Genomic DNA, 19958 nt, shown 5'->3' with positions numbered 1-19958 from the left:
ACACGTGGGTGAACTGAAGGTTCACCCTGGTAGCGACATGCGCAAGGGCGTCCCCCTTTGACGGGGATCTCGAACCTCGGCTTGGGCTGTCGCTTGAGTGGAGGAGGCCGGAAGGGCCCTAGTCGGACGGGAAAGTTACTTGCTACATTTCAATTAAGTCATCGAATACAGACAAAAATGCTCATAAAATAAAAACTACTGGGCCTATCCGAATAAAATTTTTATGGACTAATTTGACACCATCCCGCATCGAACAAAAAAATAATCACGTGAATCGGTTCAGAAACCTCGGCGTAATCGGTGTAGGTACATCTATTTGTGTACATACAAAAAAAAAATACCGGCCGAATTGATAACCTCCTCCTTTTTTGAGGTCGGTTAAAAACGAGAAGATTTAAGTAAGTAGGTACCTACCTAAGTAACTAAGAGTTTTAAGGTTTTTTTATTATGTGATTCTTGTTCATTATTTAAGACTTATTATGAAATATCAAGAGAATCAATCTGATAGATTAAACAGATTATTTTTAAATAGGTACATACTTACTTAGTGAACTTGTTTATACGTCACTTCACAGCTCGCTTCGCTCTCAGTCTTAAAAATAATTATTTCATTTGGATTCCGCCAGTTGATCGACAGCGTTCATTGAACGAGTGTGTTGTGTTGAAAGTGATTTTACAACAATAATAAACTTGTATAGCTAACCATTGGAATAAATATGGATAATATCGAGGACTTTTTGCCAGAGAAAAAAGATACAAGTTTAATATTTTTTGTAAACGGTAAAAAGGTGAGTTTTTATTCATCGTAAATTTAAATAAAAATGTTTTGTTTTATTATTATGGAGTGATTAGAGAATTCGATTAATAATAGGTTAAGGAGATTCTGAGCCTAGCACGAAACCGCATACAACCTAATTACCGTCTCAATTATTAGGCATTTAAAATATGGTAGGTATCTTCTGTTTTTATTGATTTCATTTTTGTTGTTTTAACTTGTTATGGGTGAAATAGGTAATAGATGTAAATATATTGTGCAATCGATTTGTAAAACAGAATGGTGACCGTTATGTAGAAAAGTAGGATACCTAGGTCATGGTTGATCATAATAATATATTTGAGCTAGAACATATTATCTACAGTTAGGTACATATTTCATATTATACGTTGGAAATAAACAATCTAATATATAAAAATCAATGCCACTTTTCGTTGTAATTCCATAACTCGAGAACGGCTGAACCGATTTCGATAATTCTTTTTTTATTATATTCCTTGAAGTACGAGGATGGTTCTTATGTAGAGAAAACGTTAATATGTACCACGGGCGAAGCCGGGGCGGACCGCTAGTATTGTATATTATTTTATGATGTAAAACTTCAAGTTATTTCAATTTCTCAATTGTGTGTGGTCTTAGATCAAAGTTTGTAGTTCCAAAATCACTTATTTTGCACATATAATCACTACCAATTTTTATTTTGTGGGTCGGTACCTAATTGAGGCTTGATATCGGCTGTGAATAATAACTACATACCTATTTGAAGAGTGCAGAATAATTAAGTTGTCGAATACCATCGTAATAATTCGTACACACTACCCACATTAAACCGAAAACATTCCTTATAAATGGGTAGAAATATTACCTATGTCATCTGATACCTGTGAAAATAACGACATTTACATTCATTTATTCAACAAATAATCTCATACAATAACATTTACAATTTTTTTTGTTGCTTGGCATGCGTGAACCCGGATAAAAAGTTAAGTACCTATAATATATGTTACTTTCTATACTACCTACCTACATACTTACTATGAAATAAATCTCTCTTTGATAAAATGAATTAGGTAATAAACTCGTGTCTCAGTTCTGCCGAACGGAAGACAAATAAACACGTTTTTATATTCAATAAGTTGTTTTCTTACTGTAAGATAAGGGGCTCAGTAAAGAGCTTGGAGAAACACTAACCTAGATACCTTCCTAGATTGAGGAGACGATTTATATTTAGAGACGGTTACTGTAGGTATATACCTATCGACGGACGGAATAAAGCTGTGGAATAAAGCATAGCAATATGAATGACCCTCAATAGTGTATAATTGTTGTGTTATTGTAACATTTTTTATATCGAGAAAATCGAGGAGGGTAGGATCTTTATGAGCGTAAATTACCTACCTACATTTGTTTTTATCAGGAGACGTTCATTGGCTCCAGTAAGGGCTCCAGTATAACATAAAAAATTGTATTAAAATATTCATTTGTATGGAACGAAGGCAATGATGCCTTTGAATTTAATAATGGCGTCTCTTTGGTCTGATAGTAAATACATAATATATTGGACTGCAGTCTGCAGATCAAAAATGACCAAAGTTCAAGTTTCCAGTCCTTTCAATGTTACTGGAATTTTCCCCATTTCAATTAAAATACGATCATCCGTCATGTGGTTGATTTCTCTCCAATCGCGCCGGTCGCGGTGTTTTGTTTATATCGAGTATACCCAAAATGGAAAATGAAATGTAGGTACATAAGTGCGTATTCTTGTGCACTATTATAATCCTTCGCAGTGGCCTAGTTTTTTTTTTTTTTTTTTTTTTATACATAGATAGGCGGACGTTTGACCCCAGTCCCACCTGATGGAAAGTGGTGACGAGATCTAAGGTGGTAAGTCACGCCCGCCTAGAAAGTGCCTGTTAATTCGTCTCTTGAAAATTCCCATGTTATACTTCTCTGGAAAGACGGACGCCGGCAGAGAATTCCACTCTTTGGCAGCTCGCATTAAGAAGGAGGACGCAAAGCGTGCTGTGCGTGCAGTCGGCATTTCTACCAGGTAAGGGTGGTATCCCGCCGTGCGCCTGGACGTTCTTTGGAAAAAAGGGGAAGCTGGGATAAGGCCATGTAATTCAGTTGCACATTCCCCGAAATGAAGTCGATAAAAAACTGAGAGACTGGCAATTTTGCGGCGATGACCAAGGCTCAGAAGCCGGTTTTCGAATAGCCGGTCGTTTCCAATAATTCGCTTGGCGCGACGTTCCATAGCTTCCAGAACATCGAGGTGACATTTGGCGGTACCTGCCCAGAGGTGGCAGCAGTATTCCACACAAGATCGAACTTGAGCTTGATAAAGAGTTAAAAGCTGTTCAGATGTGAAATACTGCCGCACCTTAGCTAGTATGCCAAGTTTTTTGGCTGCGAGTTGAGCTTTGGACGTAATAAACTGGCCAAAGTTGAGGGTTGGCGATAGTGAAACTCCAAGCATTTCTAAGTTATCGGCTAGTTCTATCGACACACCGCGGAAAGAGGGAGTTAAGGTGAGGGGACTCCTTTTGGCAGAAAAAAGACACGCCTGTGTTTTGGCAGCATTAAACTTCACTAAGTTGGCATCTACCCATTGAGATACTTTTTGTAGAGTCTGGTTTATTCGCTGCACCATGGCCTCTCTCTCGTTCTGGATGGTAACATTAGTTGCACGAGCATTTGACAGGTATCTCTCCACAACCGTACAATCGTCTGCATACCCAAAGATGTTTGATTGGAGAAGGTCATTTATATGTATCAGAAAGAGGGTTGCGGAGAGAACAGACCCCTGAGGTACGCCGGCGTTGATTGCCAATTGATTAGACGAGCAGCCGTCAATGACTACCCGAATAGATCGTTCCCTCAAGAAGTCGGCTATCCAAGCTGTGAGGACTGGAGGTAAGCCGTAGGAAGGGAGCTTGCTTAGAAGGGATTCGTGCCGTTCCATTTACTGTCACTCACTGAGTTTTGTTTCTTTAATCCAATTTATTTATTCTTGTGGTCTGAATTTAGATTGCAGTTTTGTCAACTTATTACCTACCTACTACCTATTTCCTTTATATCATGAGCTTACTTATGACCAAGTAATACAAAATTTATAAAGGTAGGAGGTACCTACGTAGGTACGTTATATTACGTATGAAATTTATAAGTATACCTACTAGCGCCCGCGGCTTCGCCCGCTTTGTCTAAAACCTAATCTTTATCTAGGTACGTAAAGTTTTTTAGACAAAAATATTCGTCGTGATGAGTCTTAAATGAGTTCGTTACACACTTGATACAGCAGCTCACTTTGTCGTATCTAAAGTAGTGTACTTACAAATATGTTGAATACAGATGGAATCTTTTAAATACACATTGATGCGTAGGTAGGTACTACCGTAATAAGGCATAAATGCAAGTATAACCAATGTATATTTATAAGTATTTCATGGAAGAGAAATGGCACATTTGCATTATGCTATCTTGCTTGCATTTCAAAATACCTAGTATTGTGGTTAATGGATATATTTATCCCACCAAAAACATTTTCATGTAAAATGTTTCCAAGACGAGCCCATGTGACTCGCACTGTCAAAAAGTTATCAGATCTCATGTAGAGCCAAGCTTCTAACACTACACGCCCTAACTCTACAAGGCCTAACTTCACAAACTCTACACCTTAGTCAAAATATGTGGCTTGGCCATTTCGCTACATTCACATCGGCGTAAGGTGAAAAATTAATTAATTCACTGTTCATTACTTTTGTGTTATACATTAGTTCATGTAGTAACGAACGGCCAAGCCACATATTTTGACTAAGGTGTAGAGTTTGTGAAGTTAGGCCTTGTAGAGTTAGGGCGTGTAGTGTTAGAAGCTTGGCTCTACATGAGATCTGATAACTTTTTGACAGTGCGAGTCACATGGGCTCGTCTTGGAAACATTTTACATGAAAATGTTTTTGGTGGGATTTCATTTCTTTTTGTAAGTTGTTTGTAACAAAATTTTATATGTCGATTAAATTTTTAATTTTTTTTTTTAACAAGGAGTACCTATGCATATATATATCTAGGGGAACCAAGTTTTAGATTATTAGATTAGACCTCTAGCGTCATCAAAATTTAATTTAAAATTACAGGTCTCATACAAACTCCCATCCCCTAGTTTAAGGGGTTGGGGGATGAAAGTTACAAGTTTTATAATTTTTTTGTTGTTCGTGTGCTAATACTAGCTCACATACAAAATTTCAGCTTTCTAGGGCATTAGGAAATACCTTAAGAATTTTGATGATCATCAGTGAGTCAGTGACGAAATTAGCGTTTTTTAGATATAAATAAAATCTGAAGTATAAAAGCTAATGTAATTAAAACTTAATATTTTCATTAAGTCCGCTATTGGCAATATATCCCGAAAATTTTGTTGATCTAGCATAATCCAAATCCAAGTTATGAGGGTTCAAAAAAACGTCGAAGCGCTTCGAGAAAAGGTAGGTAGTGCCCGTGCGCTTCGCTTGTTCGCTTGGCTCGTCTTGGCGGGGGCACTACTGTGCCCCCAGATACGCATCATAAATATGTAGCAATCGTTTTTCTGCGCTATTTACGCTATTAAGTCAGTGCTGTTTTATTACGAAAACATAATCGTGTGGAGGTTTGTATGATAGGTATATTAGCGATACATCCTCAGTAAGTTAGTTATCATTTTGGCTTATTATTAAACAGCGATATTAAATAGCGATTAGCAACATAAAAAATTTGAATTTAGATACCTACTAGCAATTAGGATTTGTGTTCTTCTATAGTTACATATTTTTCTTAGTATTTACGTGAATATTTTTAAACTGGGATATAGTGGAGCGCTCTTTCAGTCTGTTAAAATAGGCATAGAATATATTTTAAATTTGAAATAGGAAGGCCACAACGTGGTGTGAAATGGTATTATTGATTCCGAGATCAATTAATTTATGATTTCTGTTTAATAATTCCAGGTGGTTGAGCCACAGCCAGACCCAGAATGGACCCTGTTATGGTATTTGCGAAGAAAACTGCACCTGACTGGAACGAAGTATGGGTGCGGCGAAGGCGGTTGCGGGGCCTGCACGGTTATGGTGTCGCAATATTTGCAGGACGAAGATCGAATCAAGTATCCTTTTATATGTGACAAGTTTTTTAGTAATCTCCTGTTAGTTACGCAGTTAACAAGTTTAAGTACATATTGCGTTGAGTAGCTCATTTAATGCATATAGATAATTGCAACATCTAATTGATACCACTTAAGTAAACCTATTAGTTATTAGGTTATTACATCCCTTGTTTTTTACGAGTAAGCATAATATTAGTAAACAAATATATCAATAATTTAATAATTACTAAGTATAGGTACCTATGCAATATGCACATCATTGTTTTATGATTGTATGGCTGTTTGCCATCATTCATTGTTAGGTAGTTAGTTACGTGTTTTCAATTTAACTTCATAATCGAACTTTTTTTTTTCAATAAAATTTGTTTAGTCGGAGTTATCTGAGATAGCTACATATTAAGATATTTATGGTATATTATTTTTGGTGTGATTTAGTCTTGATTTAGTTTCTACAATGAAATTGTTTCTTATTAAACATAAATACTCAGTATCTACTAGATGTCCAACTATTAAGAAACGTTGATAACACGATAACCTATATTTACATAATTGCAACAATTATTATTATTTTACTTCTAAAACCAAATTAAATACCTACTTCACATCGAGTACAATTATTAAATCAGTATTCTTCAGTTCTCGTGCTGCAAATTGATGGTTTTGTTATAAAATATTGAAATCAATTACCTACTTATCTACTGGCTTATTTTGCGTTGTACTACTTAAACGAATTTCTATGATCATGAAATTTGGTATAAATCATCATGAAATTTGGTATAAATAATGAAATAAATAAATAACTAATTATCCTTATAATACCATCAGACATTATTCGGTTAACGCGTGTCTAATGCCTTTGTGCACAGTACATGGCATGGCAATCACAACTGTGGAAGGTATAGGCTCGACTCAGGATAAATTGCACCCAGTTCAAGAAAGGATAGCAAAAGCACACGGATCTCAATGTGGTTTTTGTACACCAGGAATAGTTATGTCGATGTATACTTTATTAAGGAACAAAAATAAAATTGATTTCAGTGACATTGACACGGCTTTGCAGGGTAATCTTTGTAGGTGCACCGGTTATAGACCTATTATAGAAGGCTTTAAAACATTTTTGGAGGAATGGGAACATCAGTACAATGGAAAACTAGATGCCAATGGTGATTCCAAATCACCGTGTATGATGGGTGAAGATTGCTGTCGACTTAAGAATGCGGATAGTCAAGAAAAAGAAACGTTGTTTGATAAATCAGAATTTAAACCATACAGTCCCACACAAGAGCCGATATTTCCCCCTGAATTAAAAATTAATAACAAAGAATACGTCTCTAGTCTAACATATTTCAAAGGACCAAATATAGCATGGGTTCGACCTTTTAAATTAGAGGAACTTCTTTTACTAAAGAAACAGTATCCGTTTAGTAAAATTGTAGCTGGGAATACTGAAATTGGAGTTGAAGTTAAATTTAAAAAGATGGTATATCCCATTTTAATATCGCCAATTATAATAAAAGAACTGAACACTATTCAAGTTACTAGTAGTGGTATACAAGTTGGCGCTACCGTTACTCTGAGTGATTTAGTAAAGTTTTTGGATAACTTTATAAAGGAGAATGATACTAAAGGGAAAGTTCTCGAAGCTATAAAAGATATGCTTCATTGGTTTGCAGGCACTCAAATTCGCAATACAGCATCATTAGTCGGAAATATTGTCACAGCAAGTCCAATTTCTGACTTAAATCCAATTTTAATGGCTAGTGCAGCTACACTTACGGTCAAAAGTTTAGAGCGTGGAGAGAGAAAACTGACGATTGATTCCAATTTCTTCAAAGGTTATAGAAAAGTTGCAATAGAAGAAGACGAGATAGTATTATTTGTAGAAATACCTTTTACAGGTAACGATCAATTTGTTAAGGCATACAAACAAGCTAAGCGACGAGAAGATGATATTTCAATCGTAACGGCAGCATTTAATGTTCAGTTTGAAAAAAATAATTTAATTGTATCCGATGCCAAGTTATGTTTTGGAGGAATGGCTCCAACCACTGTTTGTGCTACCAAAACATCTTTATTAATGAAAGGGAAACATTGGGACCAATCACTTTTAAAATCAGTATTTGACTCTTTGACGGAAGAGTTTAAATTAAATAGTTCTGTACCAGGAGGTATGCCAGAATATAGAAAATCGTTGTGTCTTAGTCTCTTTTTCCGATTTTATTTGCATATTTTACAAATACGAAGCTTGAACGGTACAAGGCCCAGTAATTACGAACTATCTGGTAGTTATCAAATACCTGCACTGCAGCCAAAGAGCTCTCAATGTTTTGAAATCAAAAATAATGAAAGGACCACATATGATGCTGTTGGAAAGCCAATTGTTCATATGTCAGCTTTTAAACAAGCTACAGGCGAAGCAATATATTGTGATGATCTTCCGACTCTGGAAGAAGAGTTATACTTAACATTAATTTACAGCGCAGAATCTCATGCAAAAATTAAATCAATTGATGCAAGCAAAGCACTAGCTGTGCCGGGTGTTGTAGCGTTTTTTTCAGCGGCAGATATACCAAAAGAGCGTAATAAGATGGGTCCAATTCTAAAAGACGAAGAAGTATTCGTAAGTGATGTAGTGACTAGCAAATCTTGTATCGTGGGAGCTATAGTTGCTAAGACTGAACAAATTGCACGAAGAGCGAAAAATCTGGTGATGGTTTCGTATGAAAAAATAGAACCAGTCGTAGTAACAATTGAAGATGCAATTGCTCATGATTCATATTATCCAAATACTTATAGACAACTGGTACACGGCGATGTACAAGAAGCTTTTAAGCAATCGAAACATAAGAAAAATGGCCACATACGAATTGGAGCTCAAGAACATTTTTACTTAGAAACAGTTTCAGCGTATGCTATAAGGAAAGAAGACGAATTAGAAGTAATATGCAATTCTCAAAATCCGGCGGAAGTTGCGGTAAACATTTTTTTTTTAATTTTTAATTTAATCAAAATAGCTCGACCAAAATACTAAACTGTTTTTTTTTTCAGCATACTGTAGGCCAGGTACTCAATATACCTAACCATAAAGTTGTATCTAAAATAAAAAGAATTGGTGGAGGTTTTGGTGGAAAAGAAACAAGGTCTCTTATACTTGCATTACCAGTTGCTGTCGCTGCTTATCGATTAAAAAAGCCTATTCGGGGAGTACTAGATAGAGATGAGGATATGCAAGCAACAGGATACAGACATCCATGTTTAATTAAGTATCAAGTGGCATTTGATGATACAGGTAAAATCAGTGGTGCTATTTATGACGTCTACGCAAATGGAGGGAACTATTTGGATATATCGCCCTCGGTAAGTGCAAAGAAATTTAATTTTAATTAATCAAAAAATTATTTTAAGCATAGATACTGCAAACAACTAACTAAAATAAACATGAAAAATTCAATCTTAAGCACTATCTACACCGAATCGCAAAAACAAATTTAAATATAAACATATTGTCTTCTTGGAATAAAAAAAATATATATTAAGTATATAATTTTTTCAGATGTTGGAAAGAGTGATGACTCATTTGGATAATTGTTGCAAAATACCAAATATCGTTATAAATTTGAACCTTTGTAAAACAAATACTCCTTCAAATACTGCATTCAGAGGTTTTGGTGGTCCTCAAGCTATGTTTGCTACCGAATCCATGATAAGAGATGTTGCGAATGCGTTGAATAAAAGTTATGAAGAAATTATAACTGTCAATATGTATAACGAAGGAGATTTCACATATTATGACCAAGAGCTAATACATTGTACAATAAAAAGATGTTGGCAAGAATGCATTGAAACATCCAATTATTGGCAAAGGAAGAGCAAAGTACAAGAATTCAATAGGTATGTCTATTTTTTGCTTAAAACTAAATGTAATTTAATGTTATTAAATAAACCGTATATTTATTTATTCTACTACTAATAACATTTAAAATATCAACGACTATTCTTATTAGATTAATTATTATAAAGTTAATATACGATGTGTGCATGCTTTATACAAAAAGCTGCTGAACGTGTGCTGAACCAATTAAGCTGAATGTCGTGTGACTTGGCAAAGATGTACAACAATGTATATTTAAAGTCTTTCCAGTCAGTACCTAATCTCCAAAAATACTTTTTTTTTATTTATTTGAATTTTACATGCAACAAAGGCAAGCTATTGATTCATTAAAACGAAAAAAGAGATCTCAAATTTTCAGTGAATTTATAAATTTAAATAACATGCATACTTTCACTTTTCGTCCCGTACTTTTTCACTTTTATTACGTACCTAATCGTAAAAGTGTAGACACGTTAAAATAATTAAAATATTTTATGAGAATTTAATATAACGAATTAAAGAATGCTAAAAAAATAAAGTGTTTGTACGTGTTTGTACTTAATTATGATTTGATTAATTTTTAGAATGAATCGATGGAAAAAGAAAGGACTGGCATTAACACCTACTAAGTATGGTATATCATTCCAAATTGACATGTTGATGCAAGGTGGAGCTCTAGTGTTGATATACTGCGACGGATCAGTGCTTATATCAATTGGAGGCATAGAAATGGGACAGGGGCTTTTCACAAAAATGATTCAAGTCGCATCCAAAGTCTTAGATATAGAAGTGTCCAAAATTCATATCAGTGAAATGTCTACAGATAAAGTACCGAATTCTTCACCCACAGCAGCAAGTGTCAGTTCTGATCTGTACGGAATGGCCGTATTAAACGCCTGCAAGACACTTAACGAGCGTTTGGAACCGATTAAGAAAAGCAATCCAAATGGCAAATGGGAAGACTGGATCTCTGCAGCATATTTAGAAAGAATAAGTCTTTCTGCAACTGGATTTTATGCTTCTCCAAAGATACAATTTAATCCTAAAACGAATTCTGGCACGCTCTTTGAATATTACACGTTTGGCGTGGCATGTTCTGAGGTTGAAATTGATTGCTTGACTGGTGATCACCAAGTGTTGCGTACGGATATTGTCATGGACATCGGGGAAAGTCTTAATCCTGCAATTGATATTGGCCAAATCGAAGGTGGTTTTATGCAGGGCTATGGGCTGTTTACAATGGAAGAGATGTTATATTCGCCAACGGGAGAGATTTTGTCGCGTGGCCCAGGCGCTTATAAGATTCCAGGGTTCTCTGACATACCAAAGGAATTCAACGTTTCATTGTTGAAAGGTGCTCCCAACCCTCGTGCTGTTTACTCGTCTAAGGTAAATTAAAGAAATAAATTTAATTTTCTCTATAATATTTAATCTTATAAGAAACTCCATTATCCCATTGAGCCTCGAGCGGCCCGATCGGACCACGACACAATAGATTTTCTATTGTGTCTGTGATTCCGGGGGCTGAGTTAAATAAACATTGTACACTGTACAGGCCTTCGATGTTCTCGACTCTTGATAATTAATTTTATGAAATCTTTCCTCAGTGCGTTTCGTGCAGGCATCTGGACTGTGTTAATTAAAATGCACATTGTACATACGTTTTTAAAAATTAAATAAACATTTTAATTCGTCTAACAATGTACGTCTAAGTACATAAGTAAAGATGGTATGAGTTTTACAATTTACACAGGTATTATATTGGCGCCACTCATAATTATTCATGAATGTATGTAATTTTCTAGTCTGGCATTATTTTCTCTCACATAATAACATACACAATTACACATGTAGGTACGTTTTTTTACGTAATTAATTCAAAAAAGTGTAGGTACACAGCATTCACGGTCTAGAATTCCATACATTTAGGTAATATAAACAATCAAGTTACTAGTATGCAACGGAATTTTACAAAGGAATTTTAATGGGCGTTATCTCTTTGTATTGGCACAAATAATATAAAGCTGAAGAGTTTGTTTGTGTGAACACGCTAAACTCGGGAATTACTGACTGATTACTGCTCCGATTGTTGTAGTTTATATTAGTACTATTTCCATCCATTATCCAAAAACAGCGAAGGAGTGTAAATTACAACTCATTAAGTGGTTAAAATATAAAAATTATGAGGATATAGAGGAATTATTAAAATTAAATTAAATATTTTTTAAATAAAGCAACATATATAATATATACTTACACATTACACACACACGCACACACACACACATACACAAAGATACACACCTGTTCTGTTCCATAAAGTATATCTGAATAGTTTTTACATACCCATTTATCTTTATATCACTTTTTACTTTATTAAGGAAATGTTATTCGTGTAACAATAAATGGTAATGTACTCTAGGAAGAGCGAGATATTCTACCACAAGCTTATAAATGCTTAAAAGGATGTCTCAATGACTGATATAATTGTAAACATATTTGTTAACGAATAAATATTTTTGATTTTTTTTTTGATTTTGATTTTGACTATTTCAATTTCAGGCTGTAGGTGAACCTCCCTTATTCTTGGCGGCGTCTGTGTATTTCGCTATAAAAGAAGCCATCAAATCTGCTCGTATGGATTCTGGAGTCGATCCTGAATTTGTTCTCGAAGCTCCCGCCACATGCGCTCGTATACGGATGGCGTGTGAAGATGATATTACAAAACAGGTACTTAAAATATGTGGTGGTCTTTGTTTGGTCGTACTTTACCGAAACAATTTTTGAAGTGAAACTTCTTTATTTATCTTCTTTATTAACTTTTATTTATTTATTTATTTAAATAAATAAATAAATACGTTAGTAAATGGAATAAAAAGTGGTGAAGGTTTTAAAAACATAGACTATTTTTCCAAAAAAATGATATGACGAGAACCATCTATTCTATACATATTATTATTATAATAAATCTGTAGAAGGGTCAATTCTGTACATTGAAAATATTGAAAAAATAAATAGCAGGAAGTGTTACTGGATCGAAACCAAACCCAAATATGTGATAAATAAATTTTTGTCTGTCTGTCTGTATATTCAGGCATCACGTAAAAACTAACGGTTCGACTTCGATGAAACTTGGTATAATTAGACCTTATTATCATGGACATAAAATGGGATACTTTTTATCCTGGAAGAATACGTAGAAAAAAAAAACAGTTTTATCCATAGACCGTAGAACGTTGTTCTGTAGAACCGCAAACGCACGTTGCGTTACCCGCAGTGGATTCAGCACCGTAACCTGAAGCGCCGAAAGTCGGATTTGGCTTGAACCGTTTGCGGCACACGCGGGCCGCACGACGCCACGCCTCCCCGACTCGACCTATACAGGGTGTAATCGTTAAGTGTGCACAAGCGATTATTCCGTAACTATTGCAGATACCAAAAAACTTTAAACTGATATCGAAAGTACTTAACCTAATGAGTAAAATGGCCATAATAAATTTTTAAAAATAAAACGAGAAAGAAACGAAGGTTTTTTGATATCTGTAATAGTTACGGAATAATCGCCTGTGCATACTTAACGATTACACCCTGTATAAGGATTAAGGACGGCGTTCCGCGCCGCGCGATGCATATTATTTATGAATGAATTTTGATGCGAGCGGATGTGTCCAGTGTGGCGAGCGAGAGTGATCGTCTAATATTATTTAGTGAGAAATATCTTCCCAGTTCTAAATGGAGAAATAAACCATCCACGCGAAGACTGACATCCGCGCGGACGGAGTCGCGGGCGGAAGCTAGTTTAAAATAAAAGTTAAAAAAGTAGATAGGTACCTATAGTTTTGTGTTTTGCAAATTTACGTTATGCACGAGTGGAAACAGGAAAAAAAAGTCCGTTAAATGTTATCTTTCATGATATTTTACGTCTGAGAGTAAAGACTCGGTTATATTTGTATACGTAGTATATTATTATTAGTCTGTGGTTATATCATGCTAGTTTGAAACATATACCTAATGATAATTTTTACATATAAAATTTGTCGCTACGGTACCCACGTGATACCTGCCTAATACCCAAATACCTATGTTGAATGAAATGCCCGTGAAAATCCCGTCCCGTCAAAATTGGTCCTGCGGTTTCATAGATTCGCTGGAACAAACAGATATAACTTTTATCATAATTAATGTATGGTTATATTATAGGTGTAGTGCCCCCTGTCTTTATCATAATTTATGAACCACAGATAAAGTTAAGTGACACTTCGTTATCAATCCGTTCAAAGGCCAAATCATTTTTAGCATTTGCTCGTAGCAATAAAAAAAAAATTATATTGACTTTTAAATAGTTATAAATATACGATAACACGATATTTCAATCTGAAATTATGTTATCTAGATATTATATACACATGTGTAATCTAGGTGTCAGCCATAATTTACAGAACAATTTATATGAGGTATTGAGTCTTGAGATAGTTATGATTCAACTTGAAGCATGGGCGCTACTGACAACAAAAAGTGTATTCAATTTAGAGAGTGAAAAGCAATTTTTCCATGACTTTTTCAGTGCACATCTGTAAATCAGCAAGCGGAAAGCGAGATAGTTATAAGTTTACTATTATTATAAATCCATATAACACGGCTATCTCGTTTTTGTAATGTATTTTTAATAGGATATAAAAACTGGAATGTCTATGTAAATTCTTTTTTTATAGTAAGTATTTATTTATTTCCACAATGAAAATTGCTCATGCTTGCATGTTAATTATTCAATATTCCTAGCACGTGAGTCGTAACTTTTACCACCACGTTGCTGCTAGTGCAAATTGCAATGCAAATGTTTCGCATAGTTCAACCGAACATCTATAATGTTTAAATATTTTAAATTATAATATGTTATATAATCAATGTGAGATTTGGAAAATTATAAATTAAATAGTTAAGTATTTTATAGGCATTTAATTTCAGAAAGGATGCGATAGCGAATGCCCATGAGAATAAATTTTATTATTATACCTAGGTACTTACCTTAAAGTTTAAACGTAACTTGTTTGCTGAATAAATAACGTAAAAATGCTTTATAGCTACAAGCTATAAATAGCAATAGTGCTACAATGTTAATTAAAGTAGGTAAAGCATTAACAACTATGTTTACAAAATCGTATTACGTGAAAGCAATCACCATGTGTGCAAAAAAGCCACAGTTCGTTAGGCAATCAGTGAACTATGTGATTAATATAAGTTAATTTATCTCTGAGTAATTGTTATAGGTGTAAAAAGTGTATGTATCGTGCAGTATATAGGTAGCATTCGCTAGTAATTTCACAGGTGATGCATTTTAATCACGCGTAGCTAACGGTCGATACATCTACTGCGTTATTATTTTTAATGACTAAGCTGGCTCTCTCGCTCTCCTTGTAAAATTTTCAGGACATTCCGCTGTGAGTGACAAAAAATAAAAATTTGCTTTGTGTTGCAAACAACATAAGTTTTAGGTCTTTTCATACAGTCGGATGTCGATAAAAAATACTTATAAATTTTTATACTCTATATTTCGTACCTCAGCGTAAATAAGGTTCTTTTTTTGTAAATTAGGAATATTGTGTTATGGATTATAAACCGTCATTCATGTATAATTTACTAATCAGTTGTAATTTATTAAAACCTGTTCACTAACAATAGGCACATGTATAATGTGTTACATGATCGCAATCACGGATGATTAAAAAACGATAGAAACTACAGGCTTAATAATTCATAAAAAATCCAGAACCGCCATTTTTTAAATTTAATTGGGATAATGAAAATGTAGTAACCAGTAAGAAATCATTTTAATTGTTAAATTTTTTCGTACCTACAATCCTACCAAAATTTTTTATTATTGTTTAGTTAAATTTATCACGAAATAGGTATTGTATATAGATTATAGATTATAGATAAAATATACAATTCCTATTTTGTGCTTGAATTTGATATTTTTGGTTTTATGGCTAGTGATCCAAACGCCTATACACTTAAGAGAGAACTAAACTCAGCCTCTAGGTCCTTCAAAAGAGCAATTGCAAAAGCAAAGTCAGAGCATATTGCTAAGCTTGGCGAGAAACTTGCCCAACTTCCTTCGGGAACGCGCGCCTTTTGGGCTCTCGCCAAAGCTGTGCAAGGAAACTTCTGCAAGCCGTCACTACCATCTCTGCGCATGGAGAATGACTTGTTGGCCCACACGGCAAAGGAGAAGGCCGATCTTCTTGGCTCCCTTTTCGCCGCAAACTCGACTTTGGATGACATGGGAAACTCGCCGCCTACCATCCCGCGGTATGAGGGCTCTATGCCGGACATCCGGTTCACCCAGAGCGCTGTGCGTAAAGCACTTTTTGCCCTAGATGTCCACAAGTCGAGTGGCCCCGACAGTATTCCTCCAATTGTGCTGAAGATGTGCGCACCTGAGCTAGAACCGGTCCTCACGCGACTCTTCCGGTACTCCTACTCCACAGGCGTTGTCCCGAATTCATGGAAGACAGCGTTAGTGCACCCAATCCCGAAAAAAGGCGATCGCTCTGATCCGTCCAATTATCGACCTATAGCAATCACCTCCTTGCTCTCCAAGATAATGGAATCCCTTATTAATCGCCAACTACTGAAATATCTGGAGGATCACCAGCTGATTAGTGACCGACAGTACGGTTTCCGTCGCGGTCGCTCAGCTGGGGATCTTCTTGTATATTTAACTCACAGATGGGCTGCAGCGATTGAGAGCAAGGGTGAAGGCTTGGCGGTCAGTTTGGACATAGCGAAAGCTTTTGATCGGGTTTTGCACAAAGCGCTCTTAGCAAAACTTCCATGCTATGGGCTTCCCGAGAGACTTTGCCAGTGGGTAGCCAGTTTTCTCACAGAGCGTAGCATGCGTGTCGTTATCGACGGTTCCTGCACCGACCCTAAGCCTGTGAATGCTGGTGTCCCACAAGGTTGCGTTCTGTCTCCCACTCTGTTCCTTCTGCATATCAATGATATGCTGCGCAACAGCAGCATTCATTGCTATGCAGACGACAGCACTGGTGATGCAGTTTACACCGGCCAATGCAATGTCTCTCGGGATCGCGTCATTGAGTACCGGAACAACCTCGTGTCTGAAATTGAGGCTTCTTTAGACGAAGTTTCTAATTGGGGTCGACTAAATTTAGTCGAATTCAACCCGAAGAAGACACAGGTTTGCGCGTTTACCGCAAAAAAGCTTCCCTTCGATGTAACCCCTATTTTTCAGGGCACTCCTCTATCAGCCACAGCTAGTATTAGTATTCTCGGTCTCGAAATCTCGAGTAACGTGCAGTTTTCCTGTCATTTGGTAGGCAAAGCCAAGTTGGCTTCTCAGAAACTTGGTGTGCTCTGTAGAGCGGGACAGTATTTCACGTCGCGTCATCGCCTCAGTCTTTATAAGGCGCAAGTCAGACCGCACATGGAATACTGTTCCCATCTCTGGGCCGGGGCACCCCAGCAATACCTCCTTCCATTTGACCGCATTCAAAGGAGAGCTGTACGACTCGTTGGCGAACCGAGTCTCACCGATCGGCTTGATACTCTGGCGTTTCGAAGAGATATCGCTTCCTTATGCGTTCTCTACCGCATTTACTATGGGGAGTGCTCTGAGGAATTGTTTGGAACATTACCCACCGCTGAGTTCCATTACCGCACAGCCCGCCATAAACAGAAATACCACCCTCACCACCTTGACTGCTGGCGGTCGACAACTGTGCGCTTTAAACGGAGCTTCTTTCCGCGCACAACAGTCTTATGGAACCAGCTTCCTAGTACGGTATTCCCGAATGGTTACAATCTGGGGACCTTTAAGAAGAGAGCGTATTCTTTTTTAAAAGGCCGGCAACATACTCCCAATGTCCCTGGCGTTGTGTGTGCTTATGGGCGACGCTGAACGCTTACCATCAGGCGTCGCGTCTGCTCTGTTGCCTCCTCTCTCATAAAAAAAAAAAAAAATGGCATTCAAATCCTATCCTACTACTAATATTATAAATGCGAAAGTTTGTGAGGATGTGTGTGTATGTCTTACAATAGATTGTTTGTTACTCTTTCACGCAAATCCTACTGAATCGATTACCTACAATGAAATTTAGCACACATATAGAGGGTAGAGAGGTAGAGTCCCGGCTAGTGATAGAATTTTTTCCATTCTTTATAAATTTATAATCATTTTTAGGTTAAAGAATCGATATAAAAATATGCCTTAATATCATTAAGAATATTTAATAGGTATTATGTGTTTATTATAGTTCATTGTTTTTTTACAGGTTAAACCAACTATCGAAAATGTTGGACGCCCATGGAACGTCATTCCCTAACGCACCGCAGCATTACAACCTTAGAATAATAATGCCTAGAATGCCCAACTACGTGCAAGAATAGTGAGGCAATTTTAAACTCAACCAATTTATCTTATTCAGCCTTAACGTGTCTTCAGTTGTTAAGGCCAAGCTAGTAAAGGCATTTGCGACAATTAAACATATTGTGATTTGTGTTGTTGAATTGGGTGTCACAATAAATCAGTTAAAAAAAATCGTGTCACGTGTCAGAAGTGAAACTTTTTTGGCAAGATTTAAAGATACCAAAGTCGTCGCCTTACTCGATGACGTGACAGTATTGCCATGGCGCGACCTTGAAGTTTTACTCTCATCATGCCTAAAGAAGTTTCACTTCAAAAAAGGCTTCTCACATAATAAAATACCTACTTATTAGTACGTAGTGATTACGGGTACATCAAAAAACAATCTGGTTTACGCCTTACTTTAGAAGAAGCTTGCATGAAGATTAACGATCGAGGCGTTATTAAACTAAGATTACAACGCACATTACTATAGACACTAGTTATACGATTAAATCTTAATTTCTATCTATAATTATAAGTCCTTTATTGTATGTCTATTATAAATAGTGCAGTCTTAGCCTTTCCTCTGTTTAAGAAAATGTTCGATTCAAACTGCTAATAAAATAGTAATAGTGTTTAAGTGGTTTTTAAACATATTCTAATTTTACTTACACTTGTGTAGTGGGTTTACTTAATACCTATGGGATTACCTTCACTGTAGTCTATAGTTTTTCATGCTTAAAAGTACCTATATGAAGTGTTAAAAATTGTATAAAGATCTAGCGCAATAAACACTGCAACAAAGTAAGAACAAAGTAATGAACTATCGTATTACTGGAATATTACTGAATCGAATATTACTGGTGAAGAAACCAATAATTTTACCTGTAGAAAGTGAATATTAAAATAAACTAACGAAACTTATATTAATTATTGCGTAAGGGAATTTATTAACAATATTTTTACCTTAAATACCTATCTATTTATATAATATCATATTTATATTGTCTCTCGTCTCTATAAAACATACTATATAAGATCCTATAGGTACCTATCATTAGTCTTGCTGATTGCAAAATTCATTATTAAATTTTATAAAAACTTCAGGTTGTAATCTTATACATGGCCCAATTAAGAATACTTACATTTTGCCTTATTTTGAGTCGAAATAAATTGTTGAATAATATAATATCTTATTACTTAGCAATTTAAAATAAATATAGTCTAAAAATTATCTAAATAGTGATATTTAGACAATTTTACGACTTACAAAGCGAACGTACCTACCGTTTTACGTAAATAAAATATGTATATGTACCTAGAATTTAAGATTAGGTGTTAATCGATTTTTTTTAAAGTACCAAATATTCTTTTAAATTGTTTTTTAAATATTACAGTACATTTTATATTGTTATTAAATGTATGTTAGTTTATTGTTGTACCTACATTTTTTAAACATTAAAATTGTAAAGAAGAACATGTAGGTACCTACCCTTTTAGGCTTATATTCTGTTCTTTTTTACCTATTAATAAAATATTAATGAAATCAATAATTTATGTATTACTTCATACTTGCATGCGTTATTTCGTAAAAAAGCATACATAAGTACCTATCTATTTTAAGTAACATATTTTAAATGAAAGACCTAAAAAAATATGTAAGTATTAGAATAGGTTCATTCATCCATTCATCCGTTCATCAAATCACCTTTTTTTACCCCCGCCCTCCCTATGTGTTACACAATCTATAACCCCCCTAGAAGAAATTGTCACAAAAATCAAGACACACGTCTTATGTTCATTT

At 35.4% G+C, this 19958-nt stretch overlaps 1 protein-coding gene across 1 annotated transcript; it reads left to right on the top strand.

Annotated features, from left to right (window-relative positions):
- Positions 1–611: 611 nt before the first annotated feature.
- LOC123693506 (xanthine dehydrogenase-like) lies at positions 612–19707 on the top strand. The gene is made up of 8 exons (XM_045638648.1): positions 612–788; positions 5761–5915; positions 6741–8889; positions 8964–9272; positions 9469–9806; positions 10371–11175; positions 12349–12516; positions 18081–19707. The coding sequence occupies exons 1-8, from the start codon at positions 717–719 to the stop codon at positions 18129–18131; spliced, it is 4047 nt and encodes a 1348-aa protein (XP_045494604.1). The 5' UTR covers positions 612–716; the 3' UTR covers positions 18132–19707.
- The last annotated feature ends 251 nt before the right edge of the window (positions 19708–19958 follow it).

This window comes from Colias croceus, chromosome 8 (genome assembly GCF_905220415.1).
Source record: "Colias croceus chromosome 8, ilColCroc2.1".
NCBI classification, from domain to species: Eukaryota; Metazoa; Arthropoda; class Insecta; order Lepidoptera; family Pieridae; genus Colias; species Colias croceus.
This window is presented reverse-complemented; position numbering and strand designations above follow the sequence as displayed.

Excerpts from the sequence above, each read along its gene's own strand:
- LOC123693506 (XM_045638648.1), top strand. The coding sequence starts at position 717 with ATGGATAATATCGAGGACTTTTTGCCAGAGAAAAAAGATACAAGTTTA. Across the intron at positions 8,890-8,963 it reads AAAATCCGGCGGAAGTTGCG|CATACTGTAGGCCAGGTACT; the intron begins GTAAACATTTTT and ends TTTTTTTTTCAG. Across the intron at positions 9,273-9,468 it reads ATTTGGATATATCGCCCTCG|ATGTTGGAAAGAGTGATGAC; the intron begins GTAAGTGCAAAG and ends TAATTTTTTCAG.